The sequence below is a fragment of the Sinocyclocheilus grahami genome, unplaced genomic scaffold (assembly GCF_001515645.1).
Source record: "Sinocyclocheilus grahami isolate Dianchi unplaced genomic scaffold, SAMN03320097.WGS_v1.1 scaffold1767.1, whole genome shotgun sequence".
Classification (NCBI taxonomy): domain Eukaryota; kingdom Metazoa; phylum Chordata; class Actinopteri; order Cypriniformes; family Cyprinidae; genus Sinocyclocheilus; species Sinocyclocheilus grahami.
In genome coordinates, this window is record NW_015506946.1 from 23,411 (window position 1) to 39,848 (window position 16,438).

Consider the following 16,438-nt stretch of genomic DNA (forward strand, 5'->3'; position numbering starts at 1 on the left):
GTGTGTCATCAGATGTTAAACAACGTCAACACGGATGCACACATCCTTAAACGCTTTGCTAGTGCTCGCCGTAATGAGATGAATAGAGATCGCTCTTACCACAGAGATGCATGCTTCAAACAAAACAGTCAATGAAGACGAAGAAGAGAATTATGTGTGCTTCCTGGCGCCTATTTATACTATAGTCGCACCGGTAGAGACATCATGGCTGTCGCCGGCCAACGAGCTGGTGTTTTTTCAATGTATGCTTCAGACTCGGGTCACGATGAGGCATTCCCCCATAGCGACCCCTAGAGGACGCAGTTTGAAGTTCCCATGAAAGGGAATCACATTTCACTGCATAGGAAAATTTGGGGAATTTTCTGACCCTTGAATTTATATGACATGAAGATGAGTAACTAATGAAAGATCAATATGTCTCACAGGGTGATATCTTGACTGAATTCAAAGAAATCAAACTTTAAAGCTGCAAATAGATGATATACCGTCATGTTTTGAATTAAATTCATGTTTGTTATTTATTTACTGACATCATATCCCAACCATTGCAGTGGCCAACATTTCAAAGGCTAAAGTCTTGTGTAATCACAGCTTTAAAGCCTTCTATACACTGCATGATTTTCGGCTGTCCCAGATGAAAGATTGCCGCCGATTTCTGTGATTGTGGCTCCTAAACTTCAGTCCTATATCGTACAGTGAGAGAGGTTCAAAGATGGCTGTTGTCACAGTCTTGCGACCAATGATAACCTACGATAATTTTCTGACAGTGTCAGAAATTCAGCATGATCATCGCACAGTGTGTTTGCTGCTATGACCCACGTTTACTGACCAGCCAATAAAAAAGCCACATGAAATCAATGCGACACGGTGCTAAAACATAAAACTGCTTACCTCAAGCTCTTATCCCTTCCTCTTTCACCACTTCTACTTTTTTTCAGCATACATAAAAAGTACAACTGCCAAAATGTGATTCATCATGCTCTTTTTGTTTACCACTAGCACATGCTGATGATGTTTTATTCTTCTATAGTAACGTGCATCGTAGCCTACGAGTCAATAGGTGTCATCATCGTACAGTCTGCATGCATGTCGTACCCAAGTTTATCAGATCCATGTCGCACAGTGTGATTTGCAATGATCTTATAGGATTGTTAAAATCGAGCAGTGTGTAAAAGGCTTAAGGCTTTGAGCAAAGCTTTTCCATTCCCACTTACCAGAGAAAACAGATGCTCCATACCACTCACAATCTCAGGTTCTGAAGTAAAGATTCAGAGAATATAATCAAATCTGTGGAATATTGGAATATTGTTGACTTTGAGAGAGGCATTATTCAGCCAGCCATCATCAAAGTTCTCACAGATGTCCATTTTACAGTTTTTGTTTAATAAATATTGTTTGTGTACATGTCTGTATGTATGATTAAATATAGCTAATTCTTCCATAACCTCATTTAGTGAAAACTTGTTTAGTGAATACATAATGTATTCTGATTCTGATATGTATTTTGTGTGTGTTTGCTCTGGTGTAGAAATATTGTATTAATTTTATTAATTCAAATCTTAAACAACATTACATTTTATGCTAAAAAATGTGCAGTAACCCTGAAACCGAAAGTTTGGGAAATTCCCTTTTAAAAGGAATGACCATATGACACAACAACAACCTGTTGCAGCAGTCAAATACATGTTTTGAAAAATAGCACAGACAAAAATGAGAATATATGGCCTTTTGCTATATTTTTAGGTCACACACAAATACACACGTTTATATGAATATTATATATAATTATATATAATTACAGTAGTTGTTCTACAATTTAAATAAATGAAAACTATAACTTTCCAATGAACAGAAGCAGGAAATTACTGATGAAGGAGCATTGTGCTCTAGAATCAGAATGATCATTTGTGTCTGCATTACATTAGTATCCACCATATTATGCAGTTACATTACTTTTCTATTTGTTATATATTTATATTTAAATTAAAAACAAACATACAAAAAAACCCCCATACCTTTATGAATTAGTAAAGATTAGTAAAGGTACTTTTGCCCCTAGCACTGATGGACATTTAGAACCTTGTGTGTTTTTATTTACATTTTTGTGATCAATGTTTAGACTATTAGGTCCACAACCTTCACTATATTTATTCATTTGATTGATTATGAACCGAAGCTGAATAACGACATTACTGCCTTCTGTAAAACCGCTGATAGCTGAATTGAATTTCTTTCAAAATAGATGAATTGCACACTCTTACTGATCTAAGCTGAATCAACACTGAACCAACTTGAGCTAAATAATGTCACTGTTGTCTTTCAGAGCGGCTTTACAGCAGAATCTGAACTGTCTCCATAGTTGAGATTGTTCCATAATTGATTCTGTTATTTTCCTGTTTATCTCTGTGAAGCTGCTTTGAATCAATCTGCATTGTATAAATTGTTATAGAAACAAAGATGATTTGACTTGATTATATCAGTGGATCTCAAACATTTTGACTCAAAGGTCCCACGATACTCTAACGCCCCACAATTCATTCAATGATTTCAGAAGTTTCGAGAAAAACTTCAATAAAAACAATAATTATTATGGGAAAATAAAAAAAAGAAATAATATTTCAGATCTTTATTTTTTATTTGAATTTACTTTAGAGTTAGATCATTTTTATATATTAATATTAATAATTAATTAATTTAAATACTTTTAAGTCATCCTGTGGAAGTTTGCTACAATACAAGATTCTTAAATTTGTAATCCCACACCAGTTGCCCCTTACACATAGAAAATATATTTCCTTATCAATAGATTAATTGATTTAATGATATATTGAAAATATATAGAATAATATCTTGCTAATGTTACAATATATTGAATAATACATAAGGATTTGCTACATTTCATATGTTGAAAAATGTGCGACAATATATTTATTTATATATCACAATGTAATTGTATATTCAGTAATACACTTTATAACAAATAGACGCACATGTGATAAGATATGGTACTGCGTGTGTATAAATATATTGAATATATTTACTCATGCAGTATGCACACACATGTCTCAAATTGTAGCTTTTTTATTTCTTACAATTTGTACATTTGTGAATTTCTGTCATGGTGGTTCTTTTCCATAACTTTGTGGTAATAAGGAGTTAGTTAATGCTTTAAATTTTATTTGTATGATGGGGAGAATCACTTTGATAAAGCAAAGATGCCTACATATAATAATATGTAATGTTTGTGTTTGTTACTGAGCTGACAAAAAAAAAAAACGCGTGACAAAAGAACGAATGACTCAGATGGGGTGGTGAAGTAAACTAACAGACTGCATAGCCTGAAGAAATTAATGAATGCTTTCTGTTTCTCATAATTTGGCCTTGGTTAAATTATATTTATAGATTTTTCCTCATTCAAAATGTGATCAACATCACGTAAGTATATGTGTTGGGAAATTTGGCTATTAACATGTAACAATTAAATTATATTCTACTGAAATAAACGAAATGGCTTGAACAAAAGATTTGTTCATTTTAATGAACGAGATTCAAAGATCTAAGTCAGCTAGGTTCTTTTCCATAACTTTGTGGTAATAAGGAGTTAGTTAATGCTTTAAATTTTATTTGTATGATGGGGAGAATCACTTTGATAAAGCAAAGATGCCTACATATAATAATATGTAATGTTTGTGTTTGTTACTGAGCTGACCAAAAAAAAAAACGCGTGACAAAAGAACGAATGACTCAGATGGGGTGGTGAAGTAAACTAACAGACTGCATAGCCTGAAGAAATTAATGAATGCTTTCTGTTTCTCATAATTTGGCCTTGGTTAAATTATATTTATAGATTTTTCCTCATTCAAAATGTGATCAACATCACGTAAGTATATGTGTTGGGAAATTTGGCTATTAACATGTAACAATTAAATTATATTCTACTGAAATAAACGAAATGGCTTGAACAAAAGATTTGTTCATTTTAATGAACGAGATTCAAAGATCTAAGTCAGCAAAATAATCCGAACTTCCCATCACTAGCACGTGCTTAAGTATTTAGAGTGCACAAACATTACTTTTTAAGTAAAGTAATATATATTCTTACTGGTGTTTGGCCAATCATCACCCTAACCACAGACTCTACTCTTCAGCACAACAGTAACCCCACAAACATACACATACCAGAAACCCTTTTATATTTCAAAATAATACAACATTAAACACTATCAGATCTCCCCCTATAATAATATTGAGCAAAAACACATGAAATAACACTAGATTTGAACATTTACTCTCCTTCAACAGTCAGAATGAAGGATACCCATACGAAACAAAAATATATGGTTATATAGATTAACTTTTATAAGTTTATTTTTTTGGGGGTGGATATAGACAAAGACGGACAGAGACGGAGAACTCAAGGTGTATACACATGACTCTGACAAAGGGAACCAATGAGATAACTAATGAACAGCAACTAAAAACAATGAAAACAGACTAGACGTGTTACACTATGCTGTTTGCTGAACTTTTTTATTTTCTTTGGTTAAAAGTTGCCATTTTGATTTTAAATTTGAAAATACATACTTCTGATCCATGTTATTTGTTTTAATGTGACAACACAAGAAACATTGCTGTTTTCGGGCAAATTATCATGAAAGTGCACATATTTTAAATATTATTGGCAAATAGTTCAAATGCATTTTCAATAAATTTTTGTTCTTTTACTATTTTACTTTATTCTCTAAAATCCCTTTTACAGTAAATCTGGGCCTTGCTGCTTGACTTCTAGTTGACATGTAGTTGCAAAATTACTTAAAGTTAGTAGAATGTCTAAATGAACTATGAAAATAAATAGTTACCTCAATGCCTGACTCTGAGGTATGAGTTTTCCAGGTGCACTTTAAGACAGAATGTCTGCTGGCACCCATTCTTCCACTAGCCAGTCATGACAGGTTTGAATTAAGGATATAAGCCATATATGCTCTAAAACATTTGATTCACCCATGTAGCCGTTACAGCATGAAATATGTTTAAACAAATAATTATATTAATGTCAGTAAGATTATTAGTGTAAGAGAACCCTAACATTTTCATGTGGATGAGAGTGTTCACAACAAACAGAAAGTCTGAGAGTCTGTCCATTATGTCTGTGTGTTGCCCTGAGGAGTGCTGGCCGTGTCTGTCCCGAGCTCCCTGAGGGCCCTGCACCGGCCCGGAGACAGACGCATGGTTTTAAACAGCGAGCTCCTGAACGACTTACAGAGGAAGAAGTAGATGAGAGGATCCAGCACAGAATTAAGGGAGGAAAGCCACAGCGTGCTCTCTTTCAGCTGGAAGAAAAATAGCTTCTGCTGGCAATTGAACATGCGTACTCGTGTCTGGCTAATGGTGTATGGCACTCGGGCGAAGTGGAAGGGAACAAAGCAAACAAAGAAGACCGCCAACACCAGGAACACGTTGGCTTGAATGCTTTTTTTGTGGGGGGCGTTCGTTCCTGGCCTTGCCTGGTGTTGAGCTCGTGTGCGGGCGTAAGACTTGTAGAGCTCTTTCGAGATGAGTGTGTAGCATACTATCACCGTCACAAGGTTTCCCCAAAATATCACTTGGCACACATGGTTGACCAGCTCGTGCCACTTCAGTCCCATCTCTGTCTTGAGGTCACTGCATTTAAAGCGGCTCGAAGTGTTGGGACGGCTTGTCAGGATTACATTGGGCAGCGAAAGAGCCAACAGCGATGTCCATATGAAGCCCGAGAGGAGCTTTCTGTGCAGCAGACGTCTAGGGCTGGTGCCCACAAAGGGCCAAATGGTTTTTCTACAGCGATCGATGCTGATCAAGCCGAAGAACAGGATGCTGATGTACATTGTGAGGTAGAAGAGCACGGATGACACGCGGCAGACGAAGACACGTTCACCGACAGATGCTAAGTTTGCATCGGCGAGGATCTTGAAGGGGAAGGTAAGGATCATGATAATATCGGCCACCACAATGTTCTTCAGATAGATGATGAAGTGAGATTTACTGGGGATTCGGAGGAACACCCATGCTGCCAGGCCGTTCAGCGACAAGCCCACGATTAAGAGGACGGTGTAGAGCAGAGGGAACACGGTTGCCTTCAGAGCACTCTCGCGTGAACAGGCCTCCGACGACTCATTCCTGACGGTCTGGTTGGAGTCAGTGTCCATGATGAATGCCAGCGCTGTTGTGAGCTCCATGGATGTGTAATTTCTGTGACATAAAACAAACATTGGCTATGTTTAGAATAGAAGAACAGCCACCATTTTTAACATTCTCATTGACTCATATTTTAAGTGTATAATACAAAGGATTTATTGTTGAATATGTTATTAGAAGCCAGTGCATAAAACTGTGTGCTCAAAATCACAGCACATTACTTCTAAAGCAAGCTGACAATGTTTTACATTCAGAGCTGTCAGAGTCAATTTGGTGGAAATGTCAAGCTTCTGCCATTCCTATGTCATTTCTGAAACAAAGAAAAGAAGGTCCAACTACTATTGTGACAGATATGCCATTTATTTTACAGTTTTAAATGGGAGAGTAAAAGCTTAACAGCCTTTTCCCTTGGATTACAGTGTTTTCCCAGTAGATAGTGTTAGAATATTAAGCCATTTGAAGTGATTTTAGAAGAATATTACTTTCTTAAAGACTGTATACTCACATTATAAATGTAATCTCAATACTATCATTTATTTTTTATTTTTTACAATATTACACTATTTGAATTATTTAATAAATAATGTATAATAACATACTGGTAAAAAAAATGTATAGTCTGAATGCACTGTAAGTCACTTTGGATAAAAGCGTCTGCTAAATGCATAAATTATAAATTATTATTAAAGTATTATAATATTAATATACATTTGAGGTAACCAGTACTTATAATGAAAATACATTTCCTTTTTTAAAATAGCATCTAGAGGAGTGGAGAGTAATCCTAAAAGTTAATACTAAAATACATCATTAATCATAATTGCACTCTGTAAAATATTTTGTGGTGCTTGTTTTGAAAGCCGTCACTGTCTTTGTATTATGAAAATGTAACACCTACCTCAACAAGATGCCAGGATCAAATGTGATGCGTTTACTTGAAATAGAGTTACTTCATGGTTTTAGGAAACAAGTTTGATTTTAGGGCCTTTCTGAAAGGAAATTAATCTTACTTTCTCCCTTCTGCTTTTTGTTTCCTGCTATTGCCATGCAGACACAAGGAGAAGTTTAAAATGGTCTAAAAGCTGCTGTTACATCAACTGTGTATTGGTTCAACATATTTTGTGCTTACTGAGCCAAACAGAGTTTGTGACTTAAAAACCACTGAAAAAAACAACAATGGTGAAACACATTTGGCCTTAAATTTAAATATGTATTTAAATATAATTTTGAAATTGGAGAGGTGAGGTGTCCAAGTCGCAACATCTAACTACTGGGGTGCCTCAGGGCTCAGTTCTTGGACCATTTCTCGTCTCTGTCTACATGGCATCATTAGGTTATTTCATTCAGAAACATGGCTTTTCATATCACTGCTATGCTGATGACACTCAACTCTACCTCTCATTCCATCCTGATGATCCGACGATAGCTGCTCGCATCTCAGCTTGTCTAACAGACATTTCTTGCTGGATGAAGGACCATCACCTTCAACTCAACCATGCCAAAACAGAACTGCTTGTGGTTCCAGCAAACCCATCATTTCAGAATCAGAAGAATCAGAATCAGAATGAGCTTTATTGCCAGGAATGTTTACACATACGAGGAATTTGTTTTCGTGACAGAAGCTTCCACAGTGTAACAGAATGACAGTGACAGAACAAAAAAAACACAGATAATAAAAAATAAAAATAAATAAAAAATAGAACAAGTAAATAAGGAATAAAAATATACAAATCGACAATTGTATGTACGGGTATATAACAATAGACAGTTGTATGTACAGGTATATTACCGTATTGGCCCGAATATAAGACGACCCTGATTATATGACGAACCCCCTTTTTCCAGATGTGACTTTTGGAAAAAGGCTTTTTAAAAACCAAATTAATTTTTTTCTCAGTAGAACACATTTTGTCTTCAATTATTTTCATATTGCATATTTTTCCTATTTTAATTTTTGTTTTGGAAGTATGGTAAAAGCTGGTAAAATGTAACAATCACATTTAAAAAATATACACTTTTTGATATACCATTTAAAAAAAAACATGAATTAGGACATTTAGGCTATCCATCTAATAGTAGCCTACCAAAATCGTATTAACAGTAGAAGTTAAATCTTACTGTAGTCTTCAAATTTGGGTACTGTCTTACGTTTTAAAATCACAAAGGGAGTTTGGTCCCATCAGGCTAACATGACAGTCACGACTCATGCAGCTGTAAGGTTTTCTTTTTCCTTTGTTTTTACTCGCGATCTTTACAACACGCATTACATTACGTATTTCATGGCACACTCATTTTATGCGTATTTGGCGCCACCTATTGTTGTGGGTGTATTATTGACATGTCAAAGTCTAGAGCAGGGGTGGCGAACGTCGGTCCTGGAGAGCTGCAGCCCTGCAGAGTTTTGCTTCAACCCTAATCAAACACACCTGAACAAGAATCAAGGTCTGAAGGGTTACTAGAAAGCTACAGGCAGGTGAGTTTTAATTAGGGTTGGAGCTGAACTGTGCAGGGCTGCGGCTCTCCAGGACCGGAGTTCGCCACCCCTGGTCTAGACCCTGAATATAAGACAACCGAGTTTTTTCAGATGCATTTCCAAGAAAAAAACATCGTCTTATATTCGGGTCAATACGGTATGTGCAAATTGGAATGTAGACTGAGTATGAGTATTAGATAAATAGTATGAGTATGAGTGAATAAATAGTGTGTGTTCCACAGTTATTGTCAAGTGTTCATGAGATGGATTGCCTGAGGGAAGAAACTGTTCCTGTGTCTGGCCGTTCTGGTGCTCAGTGCTCTGTAGCGTCGACCAGATGGCAACAGTTCAAAGAGGGAGTGTGCTGGATGTGAGGGGTCCATAGTGATTTTGCCAGCCCTTTTGCTCACTCTGGATGAGTACAGTTATTGGAGAGAAGGGAGGGTTGTACCAATGATTCGCTCAGCAGTCCGGACTACACTCTGTAGTCTTCTGAGGTCAGACTTGGTAGCTGAGCTGAACCAGACAGTTATTGAAGTGCAGAGGACAGATTCAATGATGGCGGAGAAGAACTGTTTCAGCAGCTCCTGTGACAGGTTGAACTTCCTCAGCTGGCGAAGGAAGTACAACCTCTGCTAGGCCTTTTTAACAATGGAGCCTATGTGAGTGTCCCACTTCAGGTCCTGAGAGATTGTGGTGCCCAGGAACCTGAATGACTCCACTGCAGTCGCAGAACTGTTCATGATGGTGAGTGGAGGGAGTGCAGGGGGCTTTCTCCTGAAGTCCACGGTCATCTCCACAGTTTTGAGCATGTTGAGCTCCAGGTTGTTGAGACTGCACCAGACAGCCAGCTCTTTAACCTCCTGACTGTAAGCAGACTCGTCACCGTCCTGAATGAGGCCGATGAGTGTGGTGTCGTCTGCAAACTTCAGGAGCTTGACAAAGCTCCACAGTGCTGGGGGATGGTGTCTTGTAGTTGGTGATTTCTTTCAGACTTATCCACACTGATGCTGAGTCACTGGAAGATAATTGAATCCATATTTTTTCAGAATAATTCCTCTTTGCCACTCTGATCTCCTTTTCCAGTGTGTATTTAGCCTGTTTATACAAGACATTTTCACCCTTCCTGTAAGCATCTTCTTTGGCCTCACGGAGCTGTCTGAGTTTTGCAGTGAACCATGGTTTGTCGTTGTTGTAGGTTAAATGAGTCCTGGTAGGAATGCACATATCTTCACAGAAACTGATATAAGATGTTAAAGTCTCTGTGAGCTCGTCCAGATCGGTGGCAGCAGCTTCAAAGACGCTCCAATCAGTGAGGTCAAAACAAGCTTGTAAATCCTGCTCTGCTTCATTAGTCCATCTTTTTACAGTCCTTAATACAGGTTTAGCTGATTTCAGTTTCTGCCTGTAGTTCGGTATAAGATGAACCAAGCAGTGATCAGAGAGCCCCAAAGCTGCTCGTGGGACAGAGTGATATGCATTCTTTATTGTGGTGTAACAGTGATCCAATATATTACTGTCTCTGGTGGGACATGTGATGTGCTGTCTGTATTTTGGCAGTTCACGGGAGAGATTGGCTTTATTAAAGTCCCGGAGAATGATTAAAACAGAGTCCGGGTGTTGTTGTTCTGTGTCTGTGATCTGATCAGCGAGTTTCTGTAAAGCGGAGCTCACATGCGCTTGCGGAGGAATGTGAACGAATGAACGAGCAAAACTCCCACGGTGAAAAGAACGGCTTGCCGTTAATGAAGAGCACTTCTAGATCTGAACAGCAGATCTTCTTTAACACAGTTACATCTGTACACCACCTCTCATTGATGTAAAAGCATGTCCCGCCGCCGCGTGATTTCCCCGTTGATTCTGCGTCGCGATCTGCTCTGAACAGCTGAAAGCCCGGGAGACTCAACGCGCTGTCCGGAATGGCGTCTTTCAGCCAGGTTTCCGTGAAACACAGAGCAGCAGAGTTTGAAAAATCCTTATTTGTCCGGGAGAGCAGAAGGAGTTTGTCCGTTTTGTTGGGTAGAGAGCGGAGGTTGGCCAGATGGATGCTAGGCAACGGCGTTCTGAATCCGTGCTGCCTGAGCTTCACGAGGGCGCCGCCTCGCTTCCCCCGTCTCTGCGTCCTAAAGCGCTTGATCAGCGCCGCAGCTCCCCCGACTACAATGTCCAGCAAAACATCAGAATAATCGAAAACCGGTGAAATATCGGGTGGTGTGTACTTCCGAATGTCCAGCAATTCGTCTCTGGTGAAACTGATTGCAGGCATATAACTAAAGACAGGACAAACTAACAAAAACATAAAAACAACTGCGGAGCACGCCACAGAGGCAGCCATCAATGTGAAGAATCAAAATTCTACTTATTTCATCACAATTTCACCATCCAGTTAGGCACATCAACCATAACTCCTTCAAAAACAGCAAGAAACCTTGGAGTTATGATTGATGATCAGCTTACTTTCTCAGACCACATTGCTGAAACTGTCCGGTCCTGCAAATTTGCTTTATTCAACATCAAGAAGATCAGACCCTTTATTTTGGAACATGCTTGACAACTCCTTGTTCAAGCTCTTGTTCTGTCCAGGCTGGACTATTGCAATGCTTTCTTGGCAGGTCTTCCAGCCAGTTCTATCAAACCTTTACAATTAATCCAGAACGCGGCAGCAAGATTAATTTTTAATGAGCCAAAAAGAATGCACATCACACCTCTGTTTATCACTTTGCACTGACTACCAATAGCTGCTCGCATAAAATTCAAGGCATTGATGTTTGCCTACAAAACCACCACTGGCTCCGCACCCCTTTACCTAAATTCATTACTTCAGACTTGTGTGCCTCTAGAAGCTTGCGTTCTGCAAGTGAACGTCGTTTTATTGTGCCATCCCAAAGAAGCACAAAATCACTTTTACGGACTTTTAAAATGTTAAATGTTCCCTCCTGGTGGAAAGACCTGCCCAACTCAATCTCTATTCTAATTCTATTCTTAAAAAAAAAAGACTTGCACTCTATTCATTTGCTGCTTGTTTTCTTTCAACAAAAAAAAACTAACACTTGCTTTCTAATCTTTTTGTATTCTATCTGTTTTCTTTTCATTTATTATACAATTAACAAAAGCAAAAAGACATCTAACACTAGCTTGCTCTATTCTTTTTCTATTCAATCTGTTTTCTTTTTATTTATTATATTATTTAAAAAAAAAACTTGCTACGTGTACTGCGTTAAGCTAACTGAGACTTGTTATAGCACTTGCATATCATTGCTCTTTTGTTGATTTTGATTGCTTCCATTGTCCTCATTTGTTGCTGCGTTCAGCCCAGACAAAACGGTGCAAAACGTTTTTTAAATGGAAACGGTGGTGCGTTGAACTGTTCTGATGACGCAAGAGTTGCAACTATGGCAGCTGAGAAGGCCATTCTTTGTGTTCTTTTGAATAATTTTCGGTGCCTGATGAAATCAGTATAAATACGTGTTTAATACTGCAAAATATGCTCAATGTTACAGTCATTGCCCTTGCCGTCCAGAATAAAAGAGAATATCACAATCGAGTTAAGGGATTTGTGGAAACTGTGGTTCCTAATTATTGTGATCCAACATTTGCCTCGCATTTCAGGATGAAAAGACAAACATTTCAGGTGAAGGATAATCCACTTCTTACCTCCGAGACTGTGTTATGATCTATATGACCTTAGTATTTTTATTGTGAGTATTAGGCTTATCATTAATGCTGATCACTGTTGTTGTGCTATGATATTGTAATATTTACCATTATATAATCAGAGGGGTATAGAAAAGTTTATGAAAGTGTCACTCCACAATACAATAGCAAAATATATAAATATGTATAGTATTTTTATGTTACATTAATCAGTGTCTAGCACACCTTCCTGAGGAAAGGATATGGACCAGAAGACATTGCAATTACTAAATGATATTCAGACAGACTTAAAGAAGTTCCAGATCTATACTTGTGCCCTTATTATTTCAGTTATTTTGTCTTTAATGTAAATTGTAAAAATAAACATGTGCAAACAATATTCTTGCTCTTGTGAATTTATTTTGATGTTAATTACATTGTGCAGCTGTCTCTTTAATACCGCGTGGTTTACATACATGTTGCTGCTGATTGGGCTGACATGGTTGACACACCCACCAAACAAGAGAAAACGCATCTCAAACCCCGTTGCACACCGTTTCCAGGAAACATGTCGTTCAAACCTACTTTGTTTGTCCTTCCAAAAGAGGACATAATGTTTAAAGTGGGGCAGTTCCAACTTTGCAAGTACAGTCTGGCGCTTCTGACTCACAGCCTGTAAGTACGTTTTTTATATTTAAAGAATTAGCCACTGATGATTCAAAGGCGAGTTTTGAGCAGTGTAGAGTAGTGCTTGTTGTTTGTAATTTCTCCGATCACAAATGCAGACATGGTTTTATGTTTACGCGGCGCAATACGCAACGCAAAGCGTAAAAACACAGTATAAGTCATTATAATCAGTAATTATGTCCCCACTGGATGCAACATTTCTGTCACAAGCTTGAGGTATTCAGCCAATCACAGCGCACTGGATAGCTGGCCAATCACAGCACACCTCGCTTTTCAGACCGATGAGCTTTATAAAAATCAACGCGTTTCAGAAAGGCGGGGCATAGAGGAGAAACAATAATGTACATTATGAGGAAAATAATGTGTTTTTTTAACCTTAAACCGCATAAACACATTTGATTACACCAAATACACAAAATAATGTTCTTTTTAGCAATGTCATATGACCCCTTTAAAGACATACATTAAATAATTAAGAGGATTAAAATGGCAAAGGCAACATGTAAAACCATTAAAACTCAAATATATAGATATAAAACCATCTTAATACATACTGAGTGGTAAAAACATGTGTCTTTGTGTGACAGTGTCACAAATTGTTCACACATATATTTTACACTCTCTTAAATCTTAATGTTATAAAAATATAAATAGCCAAATCGTTGACAAAACAGTCTGATTCTGCTAGGAATTCCGTTTTGTTAATGAAAATTAAGTTTGTGTAATTGCACCTTTATTGCATGTACACATTAGTGTGAGTATTTCTTGCTTAACACTTACATCATCCTCCACAATCAACACATCATCAAAATGGTGATGCTGTAGATGGATGTCTGTCCATTTATTGTAGCTTCTCTTCCATTTTGACAATGGCAGTCAGCTGGTTTCCATTAAAGCCCTTTTAACTTCCCTAATGAAATAAATGCTCAAGAGAAGTATGATTTTTTAATTTTCTGAGCGAAATTTACAGCCATGATGTCAGGGTGTTTTTATGGGTGGTTGCCAAGGCATTGCTAAGGCACTCTGAGTGGTTGTTAGTGTGTTGCTAGGCAGTTGCTATGATGTTCTGGTGTGCATTTCCCAAAAGCATCGTTAGCCAGCTGTGGTTGCAAGTTCCCTGTTACCAATGTAGTTCAACGATTCAGTGTTTCCTGAAATCATACAGTAGTTCTAACAAACATTCCCAAACAGCATCGCAACTTGTGTGGTTGGAAGTACAGCTCTCTGTGTCTCAACTGTGGTTAGAGGCATAGATTATTGTTAGTATGCTAACAGCTAACATGCAGTGCATTCTACATTTTTCCTTCCTAGTTAAAACAGATGGCAGTTTTCTGGCCCTTCCTTACTTCTCTGTCAATTGACTATGCCTCAGAGTTCATGTTAATGTCACTGTCCATAAACAAACCCAATAAACCTTATTGAAATTAAGCCTTTTTCTCCCATTATTTTAGAATGAGAATGAGAATTTAAAATTTCTTTTTTAGACTTCATGTCTATCATAATCTGCTCCTGCCAGACAAACTGCTGAAATGCCAGAATTTTGCACAGAATAGAGAAGGAAGGAGAAGGACATTTCATCTCTCTTTAAATTGACAATGCTGAGCTATGAAATCTTTGAATGAGTGACCTGTGCATGCACAAGGTAATTCAGTTGAAACCGTGAAAACAATGCATGCAAATGTTGCATAGAATTGGCAAAAAGACAAAGTCTCTTAATGGCTAATGCATCCTCAGTGTCTCGTAACATGGCCCTTAAGAGCACATTTTCTCTGGCAGACGGTCAGACTAGTAAAGGCACATAGAAACCTGAATGAGTAGGCAGGTCTGTGTTTGTTCAGTGTTGCATTACTGCTTCTGCAAAAATGTTGGCAACTCGCTCTATGAACAGATTTATTTTTCCATAGACCCTTCTCTTTGCTCAACAGAGTCTGGAGTGTTGGACAGAAATACTTCTTCAGTAATAATTGTAACAACAGAGGGTAAGGAAGGTAGGGGTCAAAATAAATGTTTCCAACTCAGCATATATAACCCACAGAATCTCATCTTGGCTGAAATCCATCATACATATGTTTACTCTGTAAACTTCAGACACAGTTACGGTACAGTTGTGCTGATCATAGTGACAGCACAAGAAATTCAGATCATTTACTGCTGTCATTAACAATGCATACCTCCCTTCTGTGGCAATGCTATTATGTTACATATTAACTGGCTTATTTAACAGTGGAAGTTCTATGACAAGCACACACACCACAGTGTTTCTCAACCCTGTTCCTGACGGCACACCAGCAGCACCCATTTTTGAACTATTCCTAATCAAAAACACCTGATTCAACTCATCAGCCCGTTAGTAGAGACTCCAAGACCTGAAATCGATGAGTCAGATAAGAAACACAACCAAAACATCCATGGTTGGTCCTCCAAATGAATATACTGTATGTTAACATCAATTAAGCTGCTTCACTTTGTTTCCCAGAAGGTTATACATATGTCAGGAAAATACACAGAACACAAGGGTTCCAAAAAACATTTTTAATTTTGTAAACCTTTATTGTGATAGTCCACATTAGACATTCTACTAACTATAAGTAACTTTGCTACTACATGGCAGCTAGCAGTCATTAGAGTATTAGTAGACTGGCTGCTTAATATCTGCTAACACTTTATTTTGATGCTCCCCAAAACATTCTACTGACTATAATGTAAGTAACTTTGTAAACACGTCAACAGTTGTGACTTAATAAGAGTTAAGTGGAATAAGAGTTCAATCAACTCTTTTAATAGGGCTGAGCAACTGGCCAGTAATTTGGACAATATTGATTTACATAACAGCATCCCCAGAACTGTACATATGGTCACTGTCATGGAGGAAAATCACTGAATGCAAGATGTGTTAAAGATGCTAGTTTCCCACTAATTAAAGATAAGTAAGTAACGGTTTAAGAGATCAAAAATAAAAAATTCTATTTAGCTCTACAGCTGTTGTTATTTTTTGGAAGTGTATGGTTCCACAAAATGTTTTACTGACACACAAACAGAGAGACTTTCACATATCACCACCACTGAATGCACTCTGTGACCCTAATGACTCCTTGTTTGAGATTCTTCAGTGGTCAAATGTCCAGTATAGAGAACATCTAGTCAAGACTTGCAAGTATCCTAACATGCGTACATGGAGTTTTTAACATCTGTCTGATAGACGGAGTGACAACTTGACCTCCAACCACTGTAAACACATACTGTGACCACAGGCTATTCATCGACACAGGACAAACCTCACTGGAGATGACAAGTTACAAATACTCAGAGCTACTGAAGTGGTGGTATTATTAAGAAACAGTGATACTTTGTTACTCTAATGAACCCCAAACTACAAATTTTAAGCTCTAGTAGCACTACATTCCAAGTAGCATTATCAGAATCTAGTAACATAGATGATATATAATTGAAATCAGTTACAAATGTATTTAG

General features: G+C 37.7%; 1 protein-coding gene across 1 annotated transcript; it reads right to left on the reverse strand.

Moving 5' to 3' along the window:
- Window positions 1-4,773: 4,773 nt before the first annotated feature.
- Window positions 4,774-7,135, reverse strand: LOC107572521 (P2Y purinoceptor 12-like). The gene is made up of 2 exons (XM_016258938.1): window positions 7,073-7,135; window positions 4,774-6,228 (listed from the first exon to the last, which is right to left on the reverse strand). The coding sequence occupies exon 2, from the start codon at window positions 6,213-6,215 to the stop codon at window positions 5,142-5,144; it is 1,074 nt and encodes a 357-aa protein (XP_016114424.1). The 5' UTR covers window positions 6,216-6,228; window positions 7,073-7,135; the 3' UTR covers window positions 4,774-5,141.
- Window positions 7,136-16,438: the final 9,303 nt, after the last annotated feature.